At 36.7% G+C, this 15,142-nt stretch overlaps 1 protein-coding gene and 1 long non-coding RNA gene across 2 annotated transcripts in view; one reads left to right on the top strand and one right to left on the bottom strand.

Moving 5' to 3' along the window:
- YME1L1 (YME1 like 1 ATPase) overlaps positions 1–7,950 on the top strand; it is a 33,831-nt gene extending 25,881 nt beyond the window's left edge. Inside the window, exons 12-19 of the mRNA XM_081229198.1 lie at positions 674–736; positions 1,866–1,978; positions 2,834–2,989; positions 3,962–4,113; positions 5,128–5,254; positions 5,348–5,421; positions 6,067–6,153; positions 7,587–7,950. Of these exons, the coding sequence (XP_081085324.1) occupies positions 674–736; positions 1,866–1,978; positions 2,834–2,989; positions 3,962–4,113; positions 5,128–5,254; positions 5,348–5,421; positions 6,067–6,153; positions 7,587–7,730 (916 nt within the window). The 3' untranslated portion in view covers positions 7,731–7,950. The remainder of the gene's footprint in view (positions 1–673; positions 737–1,865; positions 1,979–2,833; positions 2,990–3,961; positions 4,114–5,127; positions 5,255–5,347; positions 5,422–6,066; positions 6,154–7,586) is intronic.
- LOC308614669 overlaps positions 1–15,142 on the bottom strand; it is a 41,238-nt gene that overhangs the window by 18,459 nt on the left and 7,637 nt on the right. The window lies entirely within an intron of this gene.

Consider the following 15,142-nt stretch of genomic DNA (forward strand, 5'->3'; position numbering starts at 1 on the left):
TATATTTGGTAGCATACTAGAGATAGGAAAAATTCATGTTTATAGGCAACAGAGTAGTCCCTCGTCCAAGAAGTAAAGACAAGCTATTTTGACTATTGTATTGTTTTTACTAATGGGATCATTGATAATTGTTATATCAACTTCTCTTAAATTAAAAAATAGATTTTTCATTTACTGTAGCATGGCAGGAAAGCAGTGATTCCAGCTGAAAGTAGTAGTCTCTTTGGAGATGTAAAGGGAGAATACCCTTATCCCTACACTGTTTGTGACTAGCTTTGAGTGTTGCTGTAGATGAAAAAAATGTTCTTAAAAGTCATATAAGACATTCTGGAAGTCTAGGAGCAAATAATTTGAATTGTTAAACTTGAAAATATTTTTCAAAAATTAGTCGGGGACTCAAGCTTTTTGTGTCAGGTCATCTCTTCCTAACTAGAAAAATTATTATGAAGGTATGTAACCACAGATGACTTGGTGATTTATTATTAACACTTTTATTGAAGTGCACTGGCATTTTAAGAAACAATTAGGGATGCCTTATCATTTTGGGCATTAAAAAGATCAATCCCTTTTCTTTGCTGTTAGTAAGATTAACGATAAACAGTTCTGCATAGAACATTTCTACATGTGTGCTGTTTTAATTTTCAATGAAAAGGTCCTTTTTTTTTAATAATAGTTTTAAACCCAACGAAGGAGTTATCATCATAGGAGCCACAAACTTCCCAGAGGCATTAGATAAGTAAGTATTAAAATTTTTGTGATATATTCTAGAATAGTGATGAACTTTAAAAATATTGTGCTAAGTGAAGGAAACCCATCACAAAACATCACATATTATATGATTGCTTTTATATGAAATGTCTAGAATAAGCAGATCCATAGCAACAGAAAGTAATTTAGTGGTTGCCAGAGGTTAGGGAAAATGGGGAATAACTGCCAGTAGATTTGGGGTTTCTTTCCGCTGGAGAAGAGAGGGAGGGGGTAAAAATTCTCTAAAATTAGATTGTGGTGATGGTTGGGCAACTCTGAATATATTAAAAACCACTGGGTTACGCTACCAAATGTAAAATAGATAGCTAGTGGGAAGCTGCGGCACAGCACAGGGAGATCAGCTCGGTGCTTTGTGACTACCTAGAGGGGTGGGATAGGGAGGGTGGCAGGGAGGGAGACGCAAGAGGGAGGGGATATGGGGATATATGTATATGTATAACTGATTCACTTTGTTATACAGCAGAAAATAACACAACATTGTAAAGCAAATTATACTCCAATAATGATGTTAAAAAAAAAGCAACACTGGGTTTTCGACTTCAAATTCTATGATATGAAAATTGTATCTCAGTAAAGCTGCTAAAAGAATCTTCTCACAACTTAAACATCACAAAGCTTTTGGGTGGGGGGTAGAGAGGATTTTTAGAATAAAATTGACTATAGTTTAAATTTTTTATTGGTTTTATTATATAGAAGTTATTCATACTTTCATTTGATCTAATAGTTGGTTCTTGCCTAAGACTCTAGTTTAACATTTTGTACTTAATAGCAGTAAGATGGATGTGTAGCTCTCATAATAGATTGCTGTAGAATTATTTGTTCCTGGACTGGCTGACTTGCATGTCTTTGTCTCTGAAGGGTTGTATGCTATCTAGATGCACACATTTATCTATATGAACCTTTGTTCTGCCTTCTGGTTATTGAAACTGTTATTTGAGCCACGTTTTATAAGGAACTAATCTGAATATTTATGTTCAAAATAAATATTGGTTGCCATTGTCTTTCCATCTTCTCTTTAGGATGTCAGTCCTGTTTAACTTGACCTTCAGCACGGTCAGCTTATTAATTTATATTTTCTTTTTGTATTCTCCCTTTAGCGCCTTAATACGTCCTGGTCGTTTTGACATGCAGGTTACAGTTCCCAGGCCAGATGTAAAAGGTCGAACAGAAATCTTGAAGTGGTATCTCAATAAAATAAAGTTTGATCAGTGTAAGTCTTAATTCGATGATACATTATCTCCATAAAATGGTAATATATCAATCCACCCTGTTTGTGGTCCTTACTCAGGATGTCTTAAAAGACAAATTCCTTTAAAAGTCTATTTTTCTCTCCTCTTGTTTGTCCATAAAGTCCATTTCTCAATTAATGTGTGTCCAGAGATTCTGTCATTTTGAATCCCGATTCTAAAGAAAGTTTTCTTTTGAGTACTTAGATAATGCTTGATGAAATCTATGTATAAATGTTTCTTTAGATGAATGTAAAATATAAAATAATATAAAAAGCACCTGTATATTATGAGCATAGTACCTCATGATATAGTCACTTTGGGGCCAAAAGAGGGGAAGCAAACTATAAAACAAAACACATGGAAATATTATGTAACTACCTGAGTAATAAAAGCAGCTATTAAAGCTGAAGTATTTTCAAAGATATCTGAATCAATTCTTAAAACCAAGTATGTTTCCGATAATAAGGGGGGCTTTTATGTCCAAAGTTATTTCAAGATGAAATTCTGAAAACAAAATGTCTATGAATGTGCTTTTTCAGTTTGTGGTTAGGCCATAATTAAAGGTTTGTAAATCGTTATCTGGCAACTCTACCTTTCTTTGTTTATCACAAAGTTATTTAAATATAAGAACTTTTGTGATTTGTCCCAATGACAATTTTAATGGTGTGTTTAATAGCAGTTTTGGCTTTTTCCCCTTAGAATTCAGTGAAGTAAGCTTTTGTAAAATTACAGTTCATGATGGCTATCTTCTTTTTTCTTTTGCAATGTGAGTTCTTTATGAAGAGCTTTTTATTAGCTCTTCTGAAATTTTAATATTGTGTCCTGTCTGCATATAGCTGTTGATCCAGAAATCATAGCTCGAGGTACTGTTGGCTTTTCTGGAGCAGAGTTGGAGAATCTTGTGAACCAAGCTGCTTTAAAGGCAGCTGTTGATGGAAAAGAAATGGTTACCATGAAGGAACTAGAGTTTTCCAAAGATAAAATCCTAATGGGTAGGTTTTCTTTTTTTTCCCCTGTTCATTATGTTAGAGAAAAAATTCTTTTTTTTTTTAGTTGCCACTTGGTAATTTTTGGTTTGGTGGTAATTCACTCTTTTTTTTTTAATTTTTATTTATTTATTTATTGGCTGCATTGGGTCTTCGTTGCTGCATGCGGGCTTTCTCTAGTTGCGGCGAGCAGGGGCTACTCTTCACTGCGGTGCATGGGTTTCTCATTGCGGTGGCTTCTCTTCTTGTGGGTGCGTGGTGCTTCAGTAGTTGTGGCTTATGGGCTCTAGAACTCAGGCTCAGTAGCTGTGGCGCATGGGCTTAGTTGCTCCGCGGCATATGGAGTCTTCTTGGACCAGAGCTCGAACCCGTGTCCCCTGCATTGGCAGGCGGATTCTTAACCACTGCGCCACCAGGGAAGTCCGAGAAAAAACTCTTAATTTTGAGAGAAAGTTTATAAAAAAGAAAGGTATAGAAACATGCAAATATATACTCTAACAGAGCAACACAGTTTGGCCTGTTACAGAACAAATATATTATAACTTACATTACACTCTTTGGGGGGCATGAGTGCCCATGTCTTTCCTCTTGTCTGATATTGCTGATAAAAGAATAGTTAATTTTACTGTTTTTCAATATTTAATTTTTATTTTAAATCTTGAATTGCCTTCAAAACAGGTTAGTTGTGATGTTCCTGTTAAATCAGAAGTTTATTTTCTAGAAATAGAATAAAGCTTTTCCTTTTGATATAAGGATTAAGATGATAGTTTTTACAGTTTGGTTTTCAGTTGACAAATTATGGTTTACATGGGTTGTAGAGTGGAATCTACTCATTTTTTAAACTTTCACACTTTTAAAATATTTATTAATGATATTAAATCATATGACTCTAAGAATGACTTTGAGGCAAAGGAGCTTCATTCATTTAAATATACCTTCCTAATGGAGTATTTTACTTAAGTAAATTTTTATTCTTAGGGCCTGAGCGTAGAAGTGTGGAAATTGATAACAAAAACAAAACAATCACAGCGTATCATGAATCTGGTCACGCTATTATTGCATATTACACTAAAGATGCTATGCCTATCAACAAAGCTACAATCATGCCACGAGGGCCAACACTTGGACATGTGAGTATCTTTAGTTTTTCTTTTCTTTCAAATAGTGCTCCCCAGGAGCTTATGTAGAAAATTGCTGATGAAAACATTTCAAAAGAAAATTCAGCTACTTCCTAGGTGTGTTGATACTTTCTTCTTTAACTTCCTCAACTGTCTTGAAATCAGACATACTTGTGAAATTTACCTGCTAATAAAGGATATCCTTAATATTTCAGATAATATATTTACATTATGAAATGTAATTCAGGAATGACAGCAAAATATAATTCTTAAATATGTAGTTGCTCTTTTCCCCTCAAAAGAAATTATGTATCATAGTGACTGGTTCAATAGTTTTTCTAAGTTTTTTCTCATTGAGTACAAGTTTCATTTTCATATCTTTCTAATTATAGACGTTTTATTTTTATTTATTTATTTTTTTAATTTTATTTTTGGCTGCGTTGGGTCTTCTTTGCTGCACACGGGCTTTCTCTAGTTGAAGCGAGAGGGGGCTGCTCTTCATTGCGGTGCATGGGCTTCTCATTGCGGTGGCTTCTCTTGTTGCAGAGCACAGGCTCTAGGCGTGCGGGCTTCAGTAGTTGTGGTACATGGGCTCAGTGGTTGTGGCTTGCAGGCTCTAGAGCACGGGCCCAGTAGTTGTGGCGCACAGGCTGAGTTGCTCCGCGGCATGTGGGATCTTCCCAGACCAGGGCTCGAACCGTGTCCCCTGCATTGGCAGGCAGATTCTTAACCACTGCACCACCAGGGACATCCCTATAGATATTTTAAACATTTTTGTGCAACGAGGGACAAACAGTTGTATTGCAGCATTAACTACTTATTATTTATAAACTGCACTTTTGCTTTCCTCATTTTATACATAGCTGGTTTGGTAATCAATCACCATGACCACCTCTATTAAATGCCACTGAGCCTTCAGCATCATGGTATTAAGTAAGGTCATGAGAGACAAATGATAATGCAGGTTATTAATGTAAGTGTTTCAAAACTGTGTCTGAATTTTTTCTTTGGTTTTCAATTGTCTAGGTGTCCCTGTTGCCTGAAAATGATCGATGGAACGAAACTAGAGCTCAGCTTCTTGCTCAGATGGATGTCAGTATGGGAGGAAGAGTGGCAGAGGAACTTATATTTGGAGCTGATCATATTACAACAGGTTGGCTGTAAAGAATAGCTTTGGTTCAAATTGTGTTTGTTGGTTTAAAGATTTTTTTTTAACTTGAGTTTTATGTATATTTTAAAATTTTAGGTGCTTCCAGTGATTTTGATAATGCAACCCAAATAGCAAAGCGGATGGTCACCAAATTTGGAATGAGTGAAAAGGTAATGGCTAATTTTAATCCTTCCTCATGTATCAAATGTTAATGTGCCAAGTGTCTCTTTGTGAGAGAGGGTTCTCATTATAAATTGATAGATTTTCCCCTGTCTCATTCCAAATGGATTTAACAAAGCTTGCTCTAAACTAAATGTCATTTTCTGAGAAATGTAACATACTCTTTCCATTCCAGCTGCTCAAACAGTAAGAGTTATTACTTCATGAATTAACCAAATGATAATATAAATTCTTTAGCTTTTTTTATTCATATGACATCGCAGACCTACTTGTTGAGCTTGCTTACTTTGCCCTTTCCACATACTTCACGTTCCTACATTATCACTGTGGCTCCATAAAGCAATTCCAGTACTCTGTGAATTGTGGATTTCTGGACTAGAATAGCTGCTAAGGTTTTCCAAGAAGGTATTCAGAACGATACTTAGGATTTAAAATTTTCTCTCTTGCTCACACTTTTTAGTATTATACTTTCAGAAGAATAATGAAGTTTTTTGCCCTCAAGGGCATTTTTATATTGTATTTTTTCCTTGCCCCCATGATATTTATTTTCTTATGTATAGGATAGTACTTCCTCTGTTACATATATTAGTGTTGGAGATTTTTCTGTTGGATTTCTTTCTTTTCATTGATTTTAGCTTGGAGTTATGACCTACAGCGATACAGGGAAACTGAGTCCAGAAACTCAATCTGCTATTGAACAGGAAATCAGAATCCTTCTGAGGGTAATGATCTTTTTTTTTTTAATGTTTATTTATCTATTTAGTCAAAATGTGCCTAAATTTTTGGGAGCTTGCAAAAAAACTAAAGTTCCTCTGTTTTATAAAGTTAATAGGTGCACCATTGCTGCCGTGATTAAATATGTCATAGACTGGATCTTTGACATAGACTGGAACCCCTGATCATAGACTGGATCTTTATTTTATTCTGGCCATAGGCTAAGAACAATTTATATATATATATATATATATATTTTTTTTTTAAATAAATTTATTTATTTTATTTTTGGCTGCATTGGGTCTTTGTTGCTGCACGTGGGCTTTCTCTAGTTGCAGCGAGCAGGGGCTGCTCTTCATTGCGGTGGCTTCTCTTGTTGCTGAGCATGGGCTCTAGGGCACGGGCTTCAGTGGCTGTGGTGCGGGGCTTCAGTGGTTGTGGCGCGCGGGCTTAGTTGCTTCGCGGCATGTGGGGTCTTCCCGGACCAAGGATTGAACCCGTGTCCCCTGCATTGGCAGGCGGATTCTTAACCACTGTGCCACTAGGGAAGCCCAGAACAATTTACATTGTGATTTAAATATTCAGTTGTACTTTAGCTGATATATTTCTAATATTTTATGTATTTTCTTTAATTTGATTATTTTACTTGGACATGGTTATGTTCAAAATGTCTAGTAATTGTATTGTGTTTATATGACCTGTGCTTCTTGGTGTTGGTAAATTCATTTTTACATTTTCCACCCAATTTTATAAGGACAAAAATATAATTTGCTAGTAAAATATTGGCATAAACATTGTACAGGCAAATATGACACTGCCAAAAATGAACTGTTATTACTGCCGTTATTCATAAGCTGATAAACTTAATTCAGACTCACCTTTGGAAAGAGAGTTGAAGGATTTAAATGAAAAGTTCAAGGTGGGTTGCAAAAAAAAAAAATCAAATGTATGGAAGTCAGGGATCACCTCTAATGATACTGTATTACAGTATTGAGAGGTGAGTGTATTACCAAGTAAAAGAATGGAAATTATATCTTTTCTGGCCATTCTAGATTGAGTAAATTGGTGAAATCTCAAGAGGCAAAAGGAGCAAACTCCCTTTCCTTTTAGCACGTATACCGAAAAGAGAAATAGATTTCTGTGTTCACAGACCTTATTTAGAAAGCAGATGAGTACAGTGTATACTTTTATTTCTTAAGTAGCTTTTTGTTTAAGTAGTCCTCAGTTATCTCTATGATAGATTTTGAGGTTAAAAATGTACCATTTGAAAGTATGAAAGAGTTATCTTTAGGGAACCAAGCTTTTAAATGCGTTTATCTTTCATAAATAGAAGTCAATAGATTTTATAGTTTTTTTAGGGTGCATAAAGGCTTTTTATCTCATTTAGGGTTTTTGCTTCTCCTAAGGTTTCTGCCTCTTACATATCTGCTTTGTATTTCAGGATTCGTATGAGCGAGCAAAACATATCTTGAAGACTCATGCAAAAGAGCACAAGAATCTAGCAGAAGCTTTATTGACCTATGAGACTTTGGATGCCAAAGAGATTCAGATTGTTCTTGAGGGGAAGAAATTGGATGTGAGATGATAGGTCCTGATGCATTGTTGGTTTTATTGCAAGACCATAAGTAGCACTGCAGTAGTCGTATTTTGCAACACTTTTCTCCCATTCTTGGTATCACTCAAGGGTGTGAAACACTTTGTCAGTCTTTTGTCACATTTATCTAATTTTGATTACTCTCATGATGGACAGCTACTGCAAACAGCAATTTATTAAAGAAAATAAAGAACTATCAGGATTGAAAACAGCTTGTTTGAGAAATGTCAATCAGTTATTAAGTTGAAAATAAGTAATGATTTTATGGTTGGTTACAGTGCTAGATGTGAATAGAAATTGTGCCTTTAGCTCTTGGGAAGTATTTTTACTTAGGAAAATAAAATTCTTGAAGGATTGTCTTTATTTCTAGATAGTACCACTTATCTTTGATAAAGAAATGATGCTATTTGGCTATTGGTAAATCATATTTCTACATACATCAGTGGAAACTTCATTAAGATGCACTTAATTATGATCTAGATTGACCATATATAAAGTGTTTTTTTAAAAATCTAAGAGTAGAGAATTGTGAACCTACAGATACAATCGGAATTTAAATGATTATTATAAGCTTTTTAAAATGCAGCTTGCATTTTCATGGTCTTTTTTTTTTAACATTACTATCACTCTGAAAATGAAGTTTATTTCAGAGCAGCAGTATTTTGTTAAATAAACAAGTAACACACCTCAAATTATGAATAACTATGTAATTATGCTTTGCGTTAAAACCAAAATAAAACCAAAAACCCAGTCCCATTCAGAGTGAACTTTTGAATTATGCTGTGTTAGAAATGGAAAGTTGTGTTTATTTTTCAGTCAGATTTTGTGAATATGAATGTGTTGTTACAGAATTTACAGATGACTTTATTTAACTCAGTAGAAAAATTATTTTAGAGCACATTGTATTGGTTTTACAACCATACTATATTCTTGAAGTGATTTTATTAAAATTACCTACAGTTTTCTAGTAACTTTTAAGCTGTATATGGTCTTAGTTGAGGTTGGTAGAGGGAGCTTGCTACATGATATTCTTGCCCTTTATTTGGGTAATTTAAAATTTTGATGTACTTTCAAACTTAGAGAAACATTACCAGAATAATACCAGGAATTCCCATATACCCTTGATTCAGATATACCAGTTATTTTCATTTGCCCGTTTCTTATTGCCCCTGCTTCCTTTCTCCCTTCCTCCTCTCTTCCCTCCCTCCCTCCTTCCCTCCCCTTCTCTCTGTGTTTATATATATATGAGTATACATGTCTTTGCATGGACACGTTCTCATTTGTCTTGGTAGACTTCTAGAAATTGCTGTGTGATGTGGTGAGTTTCTGTTTAACTTTTTAAGAACCTGATGAACTGTTTTGAAAGTAACTATATAATTTAATGTTCCAACTACCAGTGTATAAAGGTTCCCGTTTCTCCATATCTTGTACAGTGTTTCTTATAGTCTTGTCTTTTTGACAAAGCCAATCTAGTGGGTATGAAGTAGAATCTCATTGTGGATTTAATTTACATTTCCCTAGGACTAGTGATTTTGAACATCCTCTGCTAGGCTTTTGGTCATTTGTATATCGTCTTTGGAGAAATGTCTGTTGAAATCCTCCCTCCCCTCTTTCGGTTGTTGTCTTCTGTGTTGTAAGAGATCATATATTCTAAAGACAAGCCCTTTATTATATGGATCTTGTTTTTTTTTTTTTTTGGCGGTACGCGGGCCTTTCACTGTTGTGGCCTCTCCCGTTGCGGAGCACAGGCTCCGGACGCGCAGGCTCAGCGGCCATGGCTCATGGGCCCAGCCGCTCCGCGGCATGTGGGATCTTCCCGGACCAGGGCACGAACCCATGTCCCCTGCATCGGCAGGTGGACTCAACCACTGCGCCACCAGGGAAGCCCGATCTTGTCTTTTTTTAATCCAGTCTGAAAATCTGTTGTTTGAGTAGGGTGTTTAGTTCATTCATATTTAATATTTATGTAGTTGCTTTTACATCTGCCATTTGCTATTTGTTTTCTGTTTTTCTCGTATCTAAAGAGATCCCTGTGTTCCTCTTCTCTTTTTTTTGGCTGCACAGCATGGCTTGTGGGATCTTAGTTCCCCAACAGGAATTGAACCCGGGCCCTTGGCAGTGAGAGCACGGAGTCCTAACCACTGGACTAACAGGAAATTCCCTGTTCCTCCTATTGTGAGTTATGTCTTAGCAGTTGCTCTAGGGATGACAGTACGCATTTATCGCTCGTAATCACAGGCTCCTTCAAAATAATACAAGTTTAATTCTGTCAAAATGTAGTAAATTTGTTCCAGTATATCTCCTTTTCTTTCCTTTGTGCTATTGTTGTCATGTTACATCTGTACGTGTTACAACAACTTAATACAATTATTAACTACTGGTTTATATAATCTTAAGTCCTCTGTCTTTATCTGGGGATGTCTTTATTTTGCCTTGTTTGTTTGTTTTGTTTTTTTTGCAGTACGCGGGCCTCTCACTGTTGTGCCCTCTCCCGTTGCAGAGCACAGGCTCCGGACGCGCAGGCTTAGCGGCCATGGCTCACGAGCCTAGCCGCTCCGCGGCATGTGGGATCTTCCCAGACCGGGGCACGAACCCACGTCCCCTGCATCGGCAGGTGGACTCTCAACCACTGTACCACCAGGGAAGCACAACAGTTTATTCTTTAATCACTTTGAGTGTGTCGTCCCACAGCCTCTGATTTCCATTATTTTTGGTGAAAAGTCAGCTGTTAATGGTAATTTTGGTCTCCTTTTCGGATAGGTTGTTTTTCACTTGCTGCTTTCAAGAATTTTTTCTTAGTCTTGTCTTTTAACAGTTTGACTATGATGTGTATAAGTGTGGATATCCTTGAGTTTTTCCTACTTGGGATTCGTTGAACCTCTTGGATCTGTAGATTAATGTTTTTCATCAGATTTGAGACATTTTTGGCAATTATTTCTTCAAATATATTTATTTGCCCTTTCTTTTTCTGGGATTCTCCTTTCACATATGTTGATCTGGTCTCTGAGGCTTTGTTCATTTTTTTCATTGCTTTTCTCCCTCTCCTCTTCAGATTGAATACTTTCTGTTGATTCAGCTTCAAGTTCACTGATTCTTTCTTCTTTCAACTGAATTTTTCATTTCAGATATTATATTTTTCAGCTCCAAGTTTCTATCTGGTTCTTTCATATACCTTGTATCTCTTTACTGAGATTCTTCATGCATTGCATCATTTTCATCATAGCTCTCATTAATTCTTTAAACGTGAATTCCATTAGTTCTTTGAACATGTTCATAATAGCTGCTTTTAAGTCTTTGCTCATTCTAACATCTGGAGATACTCAGTTCCTATTGAATGCTTTTCTTCCTCAGTAAGGATACACTTTCTTCTTTCTTTGCTTTGTAATCTTGATGAACTTCAGATAATGTAGCAATTACTAATTCTGAATTTTTCCCCCAAGGGTTGTTCTTGTTTTATTTAGTAACTTGCCACCAGTAAATTTGTGAAATCTGTCTCCACGGCAGTGTGCAGTCACCGATGTCTCTACTCATTTTTTAAAATAATAAATCTTGCTTCCTAAGCGTTGCTGCTGGATTGCATAGCTTAGCATATAGCCAAAGACTGGACAGAGGTTGTGTTCAAACCCCATCAGTCAGGCCTCCACTCTGCCAATGGATCTGTGTGGGCTGGCAAGTACATACAGTGTTCAGGTCATTTTCAAGTCTGCTCTGGTCTGAGCTTTCTGATGGGCTTTTTTGCTTCTCCCTTGTGCATATGTGCAGGCTTTGGCAACCGTGGGTATGTGGGTGGCCTGAACCAGCTTCAGTTTCTGCTTTGCATGCCTGTACATCTGGAGTATATAGAGTGCTTATCCAACCCAGATGGCTGTCTTACCTCCTAGAACTTCCAGTGAAATCCCTAGCTACTCTGTTGTTTGCCCCAAACAGGACTACAACCTCACTGAGCCTTGTTTGCTTACCACTGAGCTCCCAGGTTAACTTACAATGCATCATATCAAATGAGTCCCCTCTGGCAGGGACAACAAGCCTTGTTCCCTGGGTCTGCTGTTGCCCTGGCTGAACTACTGCACCTGTAGACCTGGCCCGGGATGTGGAAGCACAGCAATCCCACAGGCTCACAGGTTCTTTCCCTAACTGGGTTTCAGGAATAAGCACTTCTTAGTTTGTTGTAGATCTTCAGTTAATTTCCAGAGTGCCGAAGTGGCTGTTTTATTAAACAGTTTATCCAAATTTATAGCTGCTTTTTAAAAAATGGAGATGATTTGTCAACCTCCTCCCCTCATCATGCCAAAAGTATATTTCCCCAGCTTATTCTGAATCACATTTCAACCAAATCAGTTTAATAAGGATGGACTTTGAGAGGACTTGTAAACTTTTTAAAGCTGTCCATTGAAAGCTACCACAATGCCAGAGTTTTACAAGTAACCTATACCTATTGAATAGATTACTTGTGGTAATTGACACATGTTTTATTTTTAGATATTCTTTGTTCATATTCATTTTAAAGTAAATACTGAGTTACTACAATCTGGCTAGTTATAAGCATTTTTCTTAATGTAAGTATGTAATATTTTAATAAAATATGTTGGAATGTAGATTTGATCTTTGAATTGAAAAAAATAACACCTAGTCGTGGACATAAAATTTGGAGAGTTGATACATTTGAACTGAGGGTTTTATTTCTATGCAGATTCTCCCCTGCCCCCATTCTGTCACATGAATCCCTGTTCTTTTGGGCAAGAATGTGATTCCCCGACACACACCCCTCCCCACCTTTTAAGACAGAAATTTAATTTAGTTATGTATCAATGCTTCATATGGGAATATAATGGGTAGCTAATCTGTTATGAATTTGAGAATGTATTTCATGAAAAAAGAAATTACAGAGCTGCCAAAGAGAGAGGGTGAGAGCGAGAGAGGTTGTAAAACCTGGTTTGGGGAACTCGATATGAATCTAATCTCCTGCAGTTCTGGGAGCAGGTATGTAACTCATACCCAGGGAACCTGGAATCTGAAGGAACTGGTAGGTTACTTTGGCTCAGGACAGGAGAAGAACTGCTAATGTGTTGAGACTGTTCTGCACTCTCAGCATTTGCTTTGACAAAGACTGAGTGCTTATCGAGGACCAGATGTTAGTGAAGCGTGAAAGAAAGTGAGCCATGGTGGTGGATCCACGTTGGGTACCGCACAAAAGGCCACTTAGAGGCGTGAACAGGCCTCAGAACAGGATAGTCCAAAGTGGGGCTCTGGATTCCTTAAGAGCTAAGAAGAAAGAATGGATTACATTCACTTAGGTCAAGGGAGTTACAGGTGAGAACAGCTGTGGGCACAGAAATGCCCCTGAGAGAGAAAGTCAGCTTTAAAACAATTGCCAGATCCAGACTGCTCAAAACCATCTCACATAAGAACTCTACCGCCCCCTGCAGTTTTGAACCTGGCAGCATGGGAAACCATAATTAGCCAGCTGAAGGAGGAAGGATGGGATGAGGCAGGAAAGAAGGGGACCATGCCTGCTTTCCACCCCTACTGCAGGTGGTCTGCCCGTAGCATGGCCTAGCTGATTAACTCTGACTTGGCATTTTTATAGTTATGTGGGGCTGGACATTGTTTTTCAGTGCTTTGTGAGTTAAAGCAACTCTGGACTTCTTATTACTTGAGAGTAAGGGTTTTCAACCTGGGTTGGGCGAAGAACCTCTGAATATTTAAAAGGGTAGTGGGAGATGAAGTTGCCTTCTAATTATATCCCATGAGTCAAAAATAGTGGTTACATATATTAACAGATTTTTGTTTGAACACTTTTCTGGGTGATATAATTCTATTCATAAGATTTTTCAAAATTGAAATATTTGTGTAATTTCCATCATAATCATGTATGGGATATGTGTGTGAGTAACTATTTTAACAAAGCTTCTAATGTCTTGGTATTTTTTTTAATTTTTATTGAAGTATAGTTAATTTACAGTGTTGTATTTCAAGTGTACAGCAAAGTGATTCAGTTATACATATATATCTATATACATTCTTTTCCAGATTCCTTTCCATTATAGGTTATTACAAGATATTGAGTATAGTTCCCTGTGCCATACAGTAGGTCCTTATCTGTTTTATATATAGTAGTATGTATATGTTAATCCCAAACTCCTAATTTATCTCCCACCACCGCCCCCCTGCTATCCCCTTTGGTAACCATAAATTTTATGTTTGTGAGTCTGTTTCTGCTTTGTAAATAAAGTAAGTTCATTTGTATCATTTTTTTTTAGATTCCACATATAAGTGATATCATGATGTCTTTCTCTGACTTGACTTCACTTAATATAATCTCTAGGTCCATCCATGTTGCTGCAAATGGCATTATTTCATTCTTTTTTATGGCTGAGTAATATTCCATTGTATATGTATACTTCATCTTCTTTATCCATTCACCTGTCAGTGGACATTTATCGAAAAGATACATGCACCCCGGTGTTCATAGCAGCACTATTTGCAATATCCAAAACATCATGGAAGCAACATAAATGTCTTGGTATTTTTTATATGATTTTATTTCCTCCTCCCCCTTATATGATATTTTATTGTACTATATTTATGGTTCAGTATTCTTTCCCCTTAAAATTCCTATGCAATTTAGTCATGTTATATTTCCATAATCATTATCAGTTTAATACTTTTAATATTGAAATAGCTAATCTAGGGATTTAGTAGAATGATCTATTTATTGTTAAAATGGGGACAAGAGAAACTGCTTTTAGTTGATTACAGCTCTTATTTCCCCCTTTATTCTGTTGATAACATTTTTATGATTATGTTAAAATTCAGGAATTATTTTGTGGGATCTTATTCTTTGCTCTCCATTTTATGTTGGTAAACTCTAAGGTTATATATCCTTGGTCCTTTTAGCTTCTCTCTATATTTTTGTATCATCTGTATGCTGATGACTTCTTAGTCTTTCTCTATAGCCCTTTTCCATTTAGGCTACATGTCCAACTGTTTTTCTCCATAGCATTTGATTTGTATGTTCATAAGAAGCTGTTCTTGGGGACTTCCCTGGTGGTCCAGTGGTTAGGACTTCTCACTCCCAATGCAGGGGGCGCAGGTTCAAACCCTGGTCCGGGAACTAAGATCCTGCATGCCACATGGCACGGCCAAAAGAAAAAGAAGAAGAAGAAGAAAAAAGCTGTTCTCTAATTTATTGTTTCTGTGTCTGCCTTTTCCCACCTGGTGTTGAGTTCTAGGAAGGAGTCTTGAACACTAGTATCTCTAAGACTAAATGCAGTGCTTTGTAGGTAGACAGCTAATAAATCTTCAGTGAGTGAAAGAATAATGGGCATTCAGTAGATTGATCCTAATTCCCCCATCAGGCAGAGCACTGGAACAGATGGGTCAGATTCTCCATAGACGGTTAA

Source organism: Mesoplodon bidens, assembly GCF_964165515.1.
Source record: "Mesoplodon bidens genome assembly, chromosome: 3".
Taxonomy (NCBI): Eukaryota; Metazoa; Chordata; class Mammalia; order Artiodactyla; family Ziphiidae; genus Mesoplodon; species Mesoplodon bidens.